At 47.2% G+C, this 12880-nt stretch overlaps 1 protein-coding gene across 1 annotated transcript in view; it reads left to right on the top strand.

Annotated features, from left to right (window-relative positions):
* The window catches only part of LOC135056915 (pancreatic triacylglycerol lipase-like), a 117873-nt gene that overhangs the window by 92227 nt on the left and 12766 nt on the right, over positions 1–12880 (top strand). The window contains exon 9 of the mRNA XM_063962690.1: positions 10322–10477. Coding sequence (XP_063818760.1) covers positions 10322–10477 — 156 coding nt within the window. The remainder of the gene's footprint in view (positions 1–10321; positions 10478–12880) is intronic.

Genomic DNA, 12880 nt, shown 5'->3' with positions numbered 1-12880 from the left:
ATATAGAGGTAAAAGAGGAGGAAAGAAAGAGCCATATATTCAGAAAGTAAGGAAAAGGAAGAGAAAAAGGAAGAAAAAGATAAAAGAACCATGTGCAATTATTCCAAAGGTTAAGATTTTCAATTTAAGTTCTCACATTCTAACGGAATGTGAAAGGTCAGTACTTGAAAAAGGACTGAAATTTGCCCCTAGTCATATTCCCGACACATTTGATATGTATTTGGATGTCCAAAGATTTTTACGAAAATTGACCCTAAAGAAATTCTTTGCAAACCAAGAAAACCTCAATGGGGGAATCAGAGTCTTCAACAACCCCATTCAGGCCTAAATCTATTTTTTTCTCCAAACATGCACAAGGTCCGTTCATCGAGACCTTTGGAGCATTAGTTGTGGAGGAACTGGAACAAATTAAGAAGGAGGATAATAAAAGGTCCAACCTTACATTTAAGGAACGGAAGGCTTTACAAGATCTAAAAAAGGACACATCCCTGGTCGTAAAGCCGGCAGATAAGGGTGGGGGAGTAGTACTAATGGATGTCACTAAATATGGAGAAATAATGAGGCAATTGAAAGATATGACTACATACAGAAGTCTTAGAAACGACCCAACAGATATAACGATCTCAAAACTTAAAACCTTGGTTGATTCCTATGAGAAAAGTGGGACTATCAACACAAAAGAAGCAAAATTTATTGTGAACGAAACCCCGACAACACCTGTTATTTATGTGCTCCCAAAAGTTCATAAAGATACCAACAACCCCCCGGGGAGGCCCATAATCTCGGGAGTTAACTCCATCACAGCCAATCTGTCTAGATTCATAGACAGCTATTTGCAACCATTAGTGGTAGGTAATGAGTCCCATCTAAAAGACACAAGAGATTTTTTAACCCTTTTGGATAAATTGGAGTGGGAGGATAGCTACACTTTGGTAACCGCCGATGTGTGCTCACTTTACACCATAATTGACCATGTACAAGGGGCAGAAGCGGTAAAACGCTTCTTGGATCTTTCGGACCTGGAGAAAAATTTGCAAAAGTTAATTTTGGAAGGGATCAAGTTTATATTAAATAATAACTTCTTTCTATTTAAAGATCAGTTCTATGTGCAAAAAAACTGGAACAGCAATGGGCACCAGGTTCACGCCAAGTTATGCCAACCTGTTTATGGGGGCATGGGAATTGGACAATATCTGGTCCAACAATCCCTTTGGCGCGAACCTGGTGACCTATGTATGGAACATAGATGATATATTTTTCATTTGGAAGGGGAACAGCGATACTTTAGAGGATTTCTGTACAGGTCTCAATAACAACAACAGAAACATAAAATTGAGTTTTGAGATCAGTAAGGAACTAATAAACTTTCTGGACATCACGGTTTATATAGAAGCCGGCAAAATGAACACCAGAACCTATACTAGACCCACTGATTCCCAATGCTATATTCCAGCAGACAGCTGTCACCACCAGAATTGGTTACAATCAATTCCGGGAGGTCAATTCAAACGCATAAAGAGGAACTGTACGGATGATGCTACATTTCAGATTCAAGCTGGGGGTTTAGAGGAAAAATTTATAGCAAGTGGATACACCAAACAGAATGTAGAAAGAGCGCGAATCAATACAGACCTTATTCTGCGTCAGGAACTTCTGAAGAAGAAAAAAACTAGACAGTCTACACAAGAGAAGAGATTTGAATGGGCCTTTATCACGGAATATGGTACACAGCATACACAAATAGAAAAAATCTTTAGGAGACACTGGAAACTGTTAAAAAAAAAGATCCAGTAATTGGCCCATTGATGCCAGACAAACCGGTACATATATACCGGAAAGCACCAAACATCAAATCTAAGTTGGTATCAAGTTCTCTATCAGTAATCCATAAACATCCAAAAGTTTTATCAAAAGGATTTTATAGATGCTTGAATTGTATGAGCTGTAGGAACACAATAGGGGACAATAAAATTAATGAGATTTGCATTAATAGCCAGATTATCAAAATTTCAGATTTTATTACATGTGACACTAAGAACGTGGTGTATGCCATCGGCTGCAGTTGCGGTCTGTTTTATATCGGCCGCACTTCACGCCCTTTAAAAATCCATTGGGGGGAACATATTCGAAATGTAAAGAAAGGGTTACTTACACACTCACTGTCTGCCCACTTTAAGGAACACCATAACTGTTCCCCATCTGACAGAACGGGTTTTTATGGCCTCAACCATATTAAACTAAGTCTGAGGGATAAGAATATAGCCTCAGCATTAGCGAAGGCTGAAATGAGATTAATATATCAATGTAAAACACTGTCCCCAAAGGGTCTCAACTCAGATTTCGAATTAAAGTGGTTTTTATAAACTGTCTTTATGATCTTTTGATATGACATGTAAAAACAATCTTTTCCTGTGTCTCTTTTTGATTTAAAAATAATTTCTTTTTTTTGTCTTTTGTTTTATCCATGATCTCCTTAACGGTGCATGATGGGTCACATGAATACTTTGAAGTATATATGAATGAATCCCCGATGAATATGTAAGACATCATCGGAAATTGGTCCCATAGAATGAATAATGAAGGTGTCCTGGGTTTGACAACTACATTCCCCACAAGCCACGGCGGCGAAAACTCCGAGGATGAAGGGATTTTCAAGGAGAATGCTTCCTCATGACTGCACATGCGCAAACTATGGAAAAAAACTACATTTCCCATAACACCATCCGTATGCGCGAACTACCAAGGGAGAACTACATTTCCCCCAATACCGTGCGCCGGACTAATGCGGGAAAGCATTTCCGGTTCCGGCTGACGATCTGAAACAAAAGGGGCAAGAATGTTACATACAGATAGGGACCCGAATAGGATTCCTTTAGAATTCATCTTGCTTATCTTTCTGCTGTGTTAAAATTGTCAAAAGATTGAGAAGTACGGGCTCGTAACATGACACACTGGACATAAGGACGCATGCGCGAACTACCAGGAAGGAACTACATTTCCCAACATACCCTGCGCCGGACGAATGCGGAAGAGCATACCCGGTGTTTGTTTTGTTTTTGTTTCATGTTTTCCAATGGAGTAGACAACAATATGACATAGAGTTAATAACAAAACACACAGTGTCATTCCCACAGCATCCATTTAGTGAATTTGATGCTATGACAAAATATTTAGAATAGTAAATGAAAAATTTACAATTCCATTTGAACTACATTGCCCATAATTCATTGTGGTAATGAAAACGAGTATATTAATAAAATGCGTTTTAAACTAATCATTTAGCACTATTTTAAGAGGGACTAGAAATATCGGAACATTAATACTGGACTTAGACAATAGATTATAATGAATCATGCTGCATTTATTGGTTTTTCAATTGTTTACGTATTTGGGGAATGGAATGACATCCCTTACTACACCTCAATTTCCTGTTAGAACACCATCGGCTACTGGTACCATAAATATCTGGCTTCCCACACAGCAGGTCATGTTTTGACAAAGGTCCAAGGACCGAAACGCGTCGACAGACTGCTCTGTGAGTAGCCATTTTTTAACAGTGATCATTTTTGGAAAATTTGATTTTATGTTCGTTTTATGCTGGAATTCATCAGTTTCCTTGGAAAATTTTTTTAATGACTTTGTATTGTTTCTTTTTTTGCACATATATATGTTTTTGGATTTATGTACATGTGCCTTTTGAGAAACGAATAAAATCTATATTTTTTGGAGATCAAGAGCTCTTTGTGGCTAGAAATATATTTGTGACAAAGGGATCCAGCAAAGATACCTTGATGAGATTAATGCTGTGGACCTACTTGTGAATTGGGGTACGCCCGGCGGATACGGCTGGCGAGTGAGAAATACCCTTAAAGGAGTTGTCCCACTATTTACGGCTGAAAGAAACCTTTATGGGAGTTTACACTTCGATTGCCGTGTGAGGTGGGGTACGATACCCAGGTTCATCTTTTATAATACCTCTAAACTTCACCTATATTTAGAAGAACAAAGATACCTTGATGTGGGTGGTCTGCTCCCTAACAGCGTGAGTTGGGGTACGCACATACATTGATATTGGAGACTTGCTTATAAAATTGAGATACATCTGATGAGTGAAAGATACCTTGATAGGAGTTATCCAGTTGCCCATTGTGTGAGTCAGGGGTACGCACATTATTGTATAGAAAGACCAAGTGCCCTAGGAAGGAGATAACCACATATACATTTTAACCTTCCTGGGTGTGTTTGAAACTTGGAAACTGTTCCATATTAACGTATTCCACATGTGAAAGAAGCTATACTACACATTGGTTGTTTTTCTTTTTATTTCTTACATTTGTATGAGGCTATCCTTGATATGCAGCATGCCTATATACTGTGTGAGACTGTGGCTGTATCTGCATATGAAATGCTACAGACAGAATATAGGCATGCCGCATATCATTTTAATCAGCTGATGCCCCTAGGCATATCAAATGCCCTAGGCCATTGCCTAGTTTGCCTATGCCTATGGCCGGCTCTGTACATATGGACAGCTGCACAGTGCCACTTCCCCTGTCCTGCATACTAAGTGTAATTCTCATCATCTATACTTTTCCTGTATGTATGGACAGCTGCACAGTACCACTACCCCTGTTCTGTATGCTGGGTGTAATTCTCATCTAGCCTTTTCCTGTACGTATGGACAGCTGCACAGTGCCACTTCCCCTGTTCTGTATGCTGGGTGTAATTCTCATCTAGCCTTTTCCTGTACGTAAGGACAGCTGCACAGTGCCACTTCCCTGATCTGCATGCTGGGTGTAATTCTCATCTAGCCTTTTCCTGTACATATGGACAGATGCACAGTGCCACTTCCCCTGTTCTGTATGCTGGGTGTAATTCTCATCTAGCCTTTTCCTGTACGTATGGACAGCTGCACAGTGCCACTTCCCTGATCTGCATGCTGGGTGTAATTCTCATCTAGCCTTTTCCTGTTCGTAAGGACAGCTGCACAGTACCACTACCCCTGTTCTGTATGCTGGGTGTAATTCTCATCTAGCCTTTTCCTGTACGTAAGGACAGCTGCACAGTGCCACTTCCCCTGTTCTGCATGCTGGGTGTAATTCTCATCTAGCCTTTTCCTGTTCGTAAGGACAGCTGCACAGTACCACTACCCCTGTTCTGTATGCTGGGTGTAATTCTCATCTAGCCTTTTCCTGTACGTAAGGACAGCTGCACAGTGCCACTTCCCCTGTTCTGTATGCTGGGTGTAATTCTCATCTAGCCTTTTCCTGTACATATGGACAGCTGCACAGTGCCACTTCCCCTGTTCTGCATGCTGGGTGTAATTCTCATCAAGCCTTTTTCTGTACGTATGGACAGCTGCACAGTGCCACTTCCCCTGTTCTGTATGCTGGGTGTAATTCTCATCTAGCCTTTTCCTGTACGTATGGACAGCTGCACAGTGCCACTTCCCTGATCTGCATGCTGGGTGTAATTCTCATCTAGCCTTTTCCTGTTCGTAAGGACAGCTGCACAGTACCACTACCCCTGTTCTGTATGCTGGGTGTAATTCTCATCTAGCCTTTTCCTGTACGTAAGGACAGCTGCACAGTGCCACTTCCCCTGTTCTGCATGCTGGGTTTGATTCTCTATAGTGGATACTGCAGGGGTGTGTGGCCAAGATGCGTCTCAGTGCATCAGCGCTGGCCCTACGTGTGCGCGGTACAGTCCCACTACAGACTTCCATCTTCTTTATGGAAAGATGGATATCAGTTGCAGTATAAGGAGCAGAAAGGTTTCTGGAGATTATAGGAATGATCGGATGTTACAGGGGACCAGGGCCGCTTCTAGGGAAGCCCAGCTACAGTATGTAATCACACAGGACACCTGCGGCCAGTGTCAGCACAGTGTTCCATATGGTCTGGCAGCTCTGAAAATGTCCCTCCCAAAATGGCCGCTGCCGCAGAGGAGACGTTTCTGAAACATGCTAGAGGAGGCACCAGACGTTTTGGGAGGGACAGTTACAAGCAGTGGCGTGCGGTGAGGTCAGTGGCTGGGGAGGCACAAGCAGCTAACATCCCCCCCCCCCCCCATAGAGGAACAAAAAAGCGTAGCCCCCCCCCCCCCCCCCCCCACTGTATTCGTAAAACCAGCACCAGGCAGAACCAGCCGGGGGGGGGGGGGGGGGGGAATGCCATAGCAGGGGAGACACTCGTTATGGGGTCCCCCTGCCATAGCATTAATCTACCCCCCCCCCCCCCAAGCTAGTCAGCCCAGGGCTGGAATTCCTCGGAAGTGGGGACCCCAAAAAATAAACATGGGGTCCCCCTCCCGAGCAATAACCAGCACTGGGCTGATAGCCCAGTGCTATGCCCCGCACCCCTGGTGGCGGTGGGTGCGGGGTTCATTGTTAAAATTGTTCTTTACAGGTGGCCTACAGATCCCAGCATGCTGGCACTTGGAGAACCACAAGTGCCAGCATGCCCGGACATAATGGGCCCACTGGCACCTGTAGTCCACCTGTAAAGAATAGTAATATTGTTCTTTACAGGTGGCCTACAGGTCCCAGCAAGCCTGCCCCAGCATGCTGGCACTTGGAGAACCACAAGTGCCAGCATGCCCGGACATAAATGGCCTGCTGGCACCTGTTGCCCACCTGTAAAGAAAATATTAAAATAAAAACACCACACAGTCTTAAAAAATAAGTTTTATTGCACAGGGTCTTCACCTGGGGGCGGCGGCCTTTAAGCTCTTTTGCATGGCCGCCGCTTCCCCAGGGCTTCAGGCGTCTTCACCTGGGGGGGGCGCCACCTCCCCAGGGCTTCCAGCGTCTTCCTCTGACGTCTTCACCTGGGAGGCGGCGGCCTTAAAGCTCTTTTGCATGGCCGCCGCCTTCCCCAGGGCTTCCAGCGTCTTCACCTGGTGGGCGGCGGCTGCTAAGCTCTTTTGCATAGCCGCCGCCCATCCAGGACTTCCGGCGTCTTCAACCTTCAGGAGCTCTTCTCCGCTCCTCCTCCGCCGTCGGACTGACAGCCGCTCCCGCGCGCTGACTTATATAAGTCAGCCAGAGGGGGCGGAGCGATGACGTGGCGAGCCGTGATTGGCTCGCGGCGGCCATCTTCAATTTAAAAAATGACGCTGAGGCGCCATTTTTGAAATGGGTTACCGCTCCGCTGCTCAAACTCTGCACCGCTGCCCGCACTCACGCCGCCCGCACCGCCGCACCCACGCCGCCCGCACCGCCGCACCCACGCCGCCCGCACCCCCGCCGCCCGTACCCACGCCGCCAGCACCTCTGCAGCGCCCACAACAGTGATTGACATCGGATCCAGTGACGGATCCGCTGGCCAATCACTGTGGCCTCACTGACAGGGACGTGCTTTCATGGGTTGAAAGCACGTCCCTGTGTGAAAGCGGCACCACTAATGGTGCCGCTTTCCCATGATTTTTCAATGGGCTTTTAATGCCCATTGCTAGGCCCCGCCCACGCTCACCCCCCGCTCCCCATACCTTTCCCTATCTGACAGGGAGGCACCACGATCGGTGCCTCCCAAACACTTTTACACAGGACTCGGATGATTAGGATAATATAAAGCAAATACTTATGACACAGAATATGTGTCATAAGTATCTTTTTTATATAATTTTAATCAGTAATGACAGGGGAGGAACTGCCTCCTACCTCCCCTGACTGCACGGCCCTGGTTACAAGAAGCAAGGAGGCAGGCGCGAACAACGAGTCAAAAACCGGGATGTAAGGAAGTCCTTTCCGGAAAGCCCAGGCCCATTTCATTGAGGCCACATCCACACATTCACTGCGCCCCTTTTTAAAGGGATGCATTAGATACGCCAGCTGCCGGGATCACGGCCCTCAGTATACCGGTGCTGGAATCCTGACAGCCGGCATACCGACAACTATTCTCCCTCTTGGGGTGTCCACGACACCCCTGGAAGGAGAATAAATAGCGTGGCAGGCGTAGCGAGCCCAGAAGGGGCTCTTTTGCGCTCACCCCACTGCCTGTATGCCAGTGGTCAGGGATCCCAAGCGCTGGCATAACGTACTACACCCACCTGCTGGGGTGTGATTATAGCGGCTCTCATTTCCATTAATATACTGTACAGCGGACCGGGGCGCCAGAGGAGGTCCATGTGCACCTCCGGGTGGGCCCCATCCTCTGTACGTCGCAGTAGACTCCAGCATCATGCAGTAGTCTATTGAGCATGTGCAGATCTCCAGAAACATGGCGTCCACCATGCTTCAGAGACCAAAATCACTACTGCTCATGCATGGCGGCCATTTTGGTAACAGTTTTAACAACAACGCAGCGCCTTACGCTGGACTCCAGAAAGGGAAGTATAAAAAATGGGTGCAGTGTGTATGCGGTGTGGGCCCCTCCGTGACCCAGGGGCCCGCGTGTACCACAGACATTACATAAACGCCTACAGTATGATATCGGAGCTGAATGTTGCAGAGCAGAATAACTGAGGCATTCATGATTAACGAAGGGGTCTCTGGGGTCATTCTGACCTAATCGTAGCTGTGCTAAATTTAGCACAGCTACAATCATGTTCCCTGACATGCGGGGGGGACGCCCAGCACAGGGCTAGCCCACCCCGCATGTCAGGCCGGCCCCCACCCCAGCGGCGATGCTTTTGTACTTGTAGAGTAACTCCCAGCCAGCATATCTCCTGCAGCTGGCCGGGAGCTACTTGTCGTTGCCCAGCTCGCAGCGGCTGCTTGTGACGTCACACAGCCGCTGTGGCCCGTCCCCGCACGGTCCGGCCACACCTGCATTGACCGGCCCGCGCCTTATCCCGCCTAGCGGCCGCCGCTGCCTATCAATCAGGCAGAGGCGATAGCTAGGCAACAACAGCCATCAGCTGTCAGCCATGCGCCGGCTCTATGAGGATCGGGACACAAGATGCGACCTCCCAGTCCTGACTGTTGCAGAAGCGTTCGGGTACAAGCGGTTTATTGACTACCGCTCCGGCATCGGCACAGCGTACACACATATACAGCGGACGGCCTGGCGCTTGTGTAGGTGTGTACCCAGCTTACTCCTCTGCTGCGTGTTCCCACATTAGGAAGTTTTCTTCAGCTGAGCACAGAGTTATACAAACGTCCTACAAGCATAATGTCCATGAATCCGCGCCGTAACAGGGTGATTATCCGCCCTGCGTCGGCCCCGCACCAGGAAGAAGATACTACCTGGAGTGTCCTAGAGATGTTCTGGGCGACACTACTGGCTGCAGAGCGCCATTACAGGAACCCTGTAATCCCAACGCAGGTGCCCTGGGGTAGTGACTGTGACTGGCAATGGGCGGGGGGCATGAAAGGTCATTTTCTGGTCAAAACTACGAAAATCTGGCCACATTCCCACATACACCGAGCTCCGGAAGGCGATACAATGCGATCCATTCCAGAGCTTGGACCCGGCAGGTAAGGACACCTGCAGATGGCGTTACCCAGTAGAAGCCTATGGGCTTCTTTAATGTGTATTGCACTGAGAGCGACCCAATCAGATCTCTCCCAGTGTCCCCTGCTGCGCACGTGTCACAAACCCAGAAGACCCCACATCACAAGGGACAGCTGTTACGGGGGAGATCTGTCCTTCGCATGCATACGGCGTTAATAGATGCAGATGCATGCGATCATTGGAGGAATAGATTGCCGCATCCCGCCCAATGTGCGGGTTACACCCAGGAGCGGAGCAAGTGACTACACTGTAACCGCAGAGTCTGTGTGATCGCTCACCCACAGGGGAGATTCCGCAGAGTTCATGGGAAGAGAACGTCCCCTATATACCAGCGCTGCAGTGTGATGTCCTCTCCCTGCACGGTCACATACAGTGGGAGAGACCAGCATTGGGGAAAGAGTCCGGAGGTCGGGTCCAGTGATATTATTACTACAGCACAGAAAGGGGCTCTGTCCAGGGGCGCAGTAATGCGATGCGGATGATCTGGCAGCTGCCAGTTAGGGGTCTAGCTCCCCCACACTGCTTCCACGGGGCTGCATTGGGTGCGCAGGTGCCTGTCTGCATTCTCACTGTGCACCATATTATGTCACTTCTGTATTATGGGGTCTATTCATGAAGCAGTGAAAAGAGTGGAGAAGTGAGTCTGTGGAGAAGTTGCCCATGGTAACCACTCAGCTGTGCCATACAATTGTATAGTATGCAAATTATAAATGTTACTTCAATGCTGATTGGTTGCCATGGGCAACTCTCCACTGGCTCACTTCTCCACTCTTGTCACTGCTTCATGAATAGACCCCAATGTTGTTTGTATTTATACTGTATTTGTGACTTAATGGAACCGTTTTCTTCTCCCTTTACTCCCACAGCGGGGTTATTGCAGGCGGCATATACTCAAAGTTCATTGATGCCAGAATTCCCGGTCCTGTCACTAACGTTACATTTATCTGGAAAACATCAGCTAATCTCTTGAAACAAAAGCTGGGAGCGCAATCTGTGACCGTACAGGACGGAAAAGGAACAGTGTATGTATGACTCAGATACATCTCATAGATGGAAGATGCCTGTAATTCTGTTTGTCAGGAGATCAGAGCAACTCCTCAGGTGTACAGTGGAGATGAGGCTTCTCCACGTGTCCTGTCAGTCTGCATGTTATACTATCTGCAACGTATCATTAGGCATTCATGAAGTGTCAGATTCCTGCATGGCTGGGGATTCAATATATAATATACAATTTCCGCTTTACCCCTACACCTCCAGCCTCATTACCTCACATACTCCCTGTCACGGATCTGCTGGTCCCTTCTCCAGATATGCCAATCTGAGAATCGATGACATGGGGGTCACTTTGGACACACGGGGGTATACAAACACATTCGCTGCCACCAACAAAAGACTAATTTAGCGCTGTGCTCAAGGTACGCTTTTGCTTTTACCTGCAAACACACTGCAATACTTCGAAAAAATAGGTAGACGTGGGCCACACGAGGTCTTAAGTTTTAAGAAGCACAGAATCAGGAATTAGAATTCAGATTTTAATTCCAAGAATACTTCAGAGCTTTAGTTACAAAATGAGTTACAAAAAATGATTAAGACTATTTTAGGAATGCACATAGAGCATGGTACAATCTCAAACAAAAATAAAAGGAGATAATATTTCAGAAGCCTAAAGTTACACACAAATTTAGGATCCGGCTGTGGAGACAACACAGGTGAGTTCATCGGGTCACTTCTTGCTATAGCTACATCCCATGAAAATGAACACGCATATTGCTGAGAGAGTAATCGTTATACTCTCAGCTGCACTCACCCCCTCCCACCCTTGTATTTTTTAACCAGCTCAATGTTGGATTGCTGGACACTCCTAAAGGTATCATACTCCCTCTTCACCTAGTTGTCTTGCAAGAGTTAGGGCATACTTGCCTACCTGACCCTCTCCATGTGTTAGGTTCCTGGTGCTCAGAACAAGGGAGATGTTATGAAGCGAGTCCAGAGCACCAGGACGTAATGCTGGGAAAGGAGAATGGAAAGGGAATAGCCCCTGGCGCCCTATCTCCGTTGTCTCGCCCGTGCTGTCAGTACACTCTTGCGAGACTATGGTTGCTTGAGCCCATGGCAGCCGCGTTTGAAGGGCGGATTACGTCTGCCCAACTTCGATGCCCCCTCAGGTCTTAATGAGAGACAAAGAGTGTACCGAGACAGGGTGATAACAAGGGGCCCTCTAACTGAAACAACCAAAGCCAGAGGCTACTAACTAGCCTAAAACTAAATGTATGTGCGGCTTGCCGCCAAAGGAAAAGAACAACAAAGGAAATGCTGACCACACGCCGACACAATACTTTTGTGTCTCGGCGGTGACAGCATAAGCAGAACCCTCTGCAAAACACCAGTGACAGAAATAATAACGGAAAACAGCGGCCTAGGCCGACGGACGCGGCAGAGCCGTTACTCACGGAACCGGTACGAATACTGGCAAACGGACAGGAACTCCCAATGCTGCTGACACAGACTCTCAGAACTGGAGGACAGGCAGAATCCCAAACGACAGACCGGTGGACACCAAGAAGCCAGAAACTCGACCAGGCACCGGCAAAGGCACTGGACCTCAGGACAGGAACGCCTCACGGCAGGACACGGGATCAGACACAGGAATCAACACAGGGACCGACACAGGAATCGACACAGGAAGCAGCTCGACTGACACTGCTACACAGGAGCTCAGGAACTAGCAGGAACCAAGCTCAGTACTCAAGCAGACTGGAAACCTAGAAATATCACCAGCGTCTGTGAATAGCACTGAGCCAGCATATAACAGAGAGGCCTAATTAATAATCTCATGCAGCTGCCCTGTTGCATGACTCCAAACTGACAAGATGCAATTAGCAGCCAGGTGAGGCTGAACACATGGGAACAAGCTGCAATTACACAGACTCACCAGCAGCAGCAACCAAGAGTACTCTTAAACAGAGCAACGGGAAATCCTGGCCTGCGAAACAACTTATAAACATAAAATAGGAATGAACCACTACCTGTGGTTCATAACAGTATCCCCTCCTTAAGGGTGAGTTCCGAGCACCCCATGACACCCACGGGGAACATGAACAGAAGAATAACATAAAATACCTAACTGACATGCAAAACAGGAATGAGCCACAGCCGTGGCTCATAACAGTACCCCCCCCTCCCTTGAGGAGGGGTCAAAGGACCCCAAAATACAGACTATCCAAAACAAGGGATTCAAAAAAAACCTGACACACTGGTCTAACAGACAAGAAAACAGAAACAAGCTGCAACCACAGCTTGTAACAGTGCCCTCCCCCTGACGGTGGCCACTGGACACAAGATAAGGAAAAAAAAAATCTTTTTTTTTATATCAAGGCAAGAGTCAAAAAATATTTCTTTTTCTTCTTCTTCTTTTTACAAAGCTC

Source organism: Pseudophryne corroboree, chromosome 3 (genome assembly GCF_028390025.1).
Source record: "Pseudophryne corroboree isolate aPseCor3 chromosome 3, aPseCor3.hap2, whole genome shotgun sequence".
Classification (NCBI taxonomy): domain Eukaryota; kingdom Metazoa; phylum Chordata; class Amphibia; order Anura; family Myobatrachidae; genus Pseudophryne; species Pseudophryne corroboree.
Note: the sequence above shows the minus strand (reverse complement) of the source record. Positions and strands in the feature narration are given on the sequence as shown.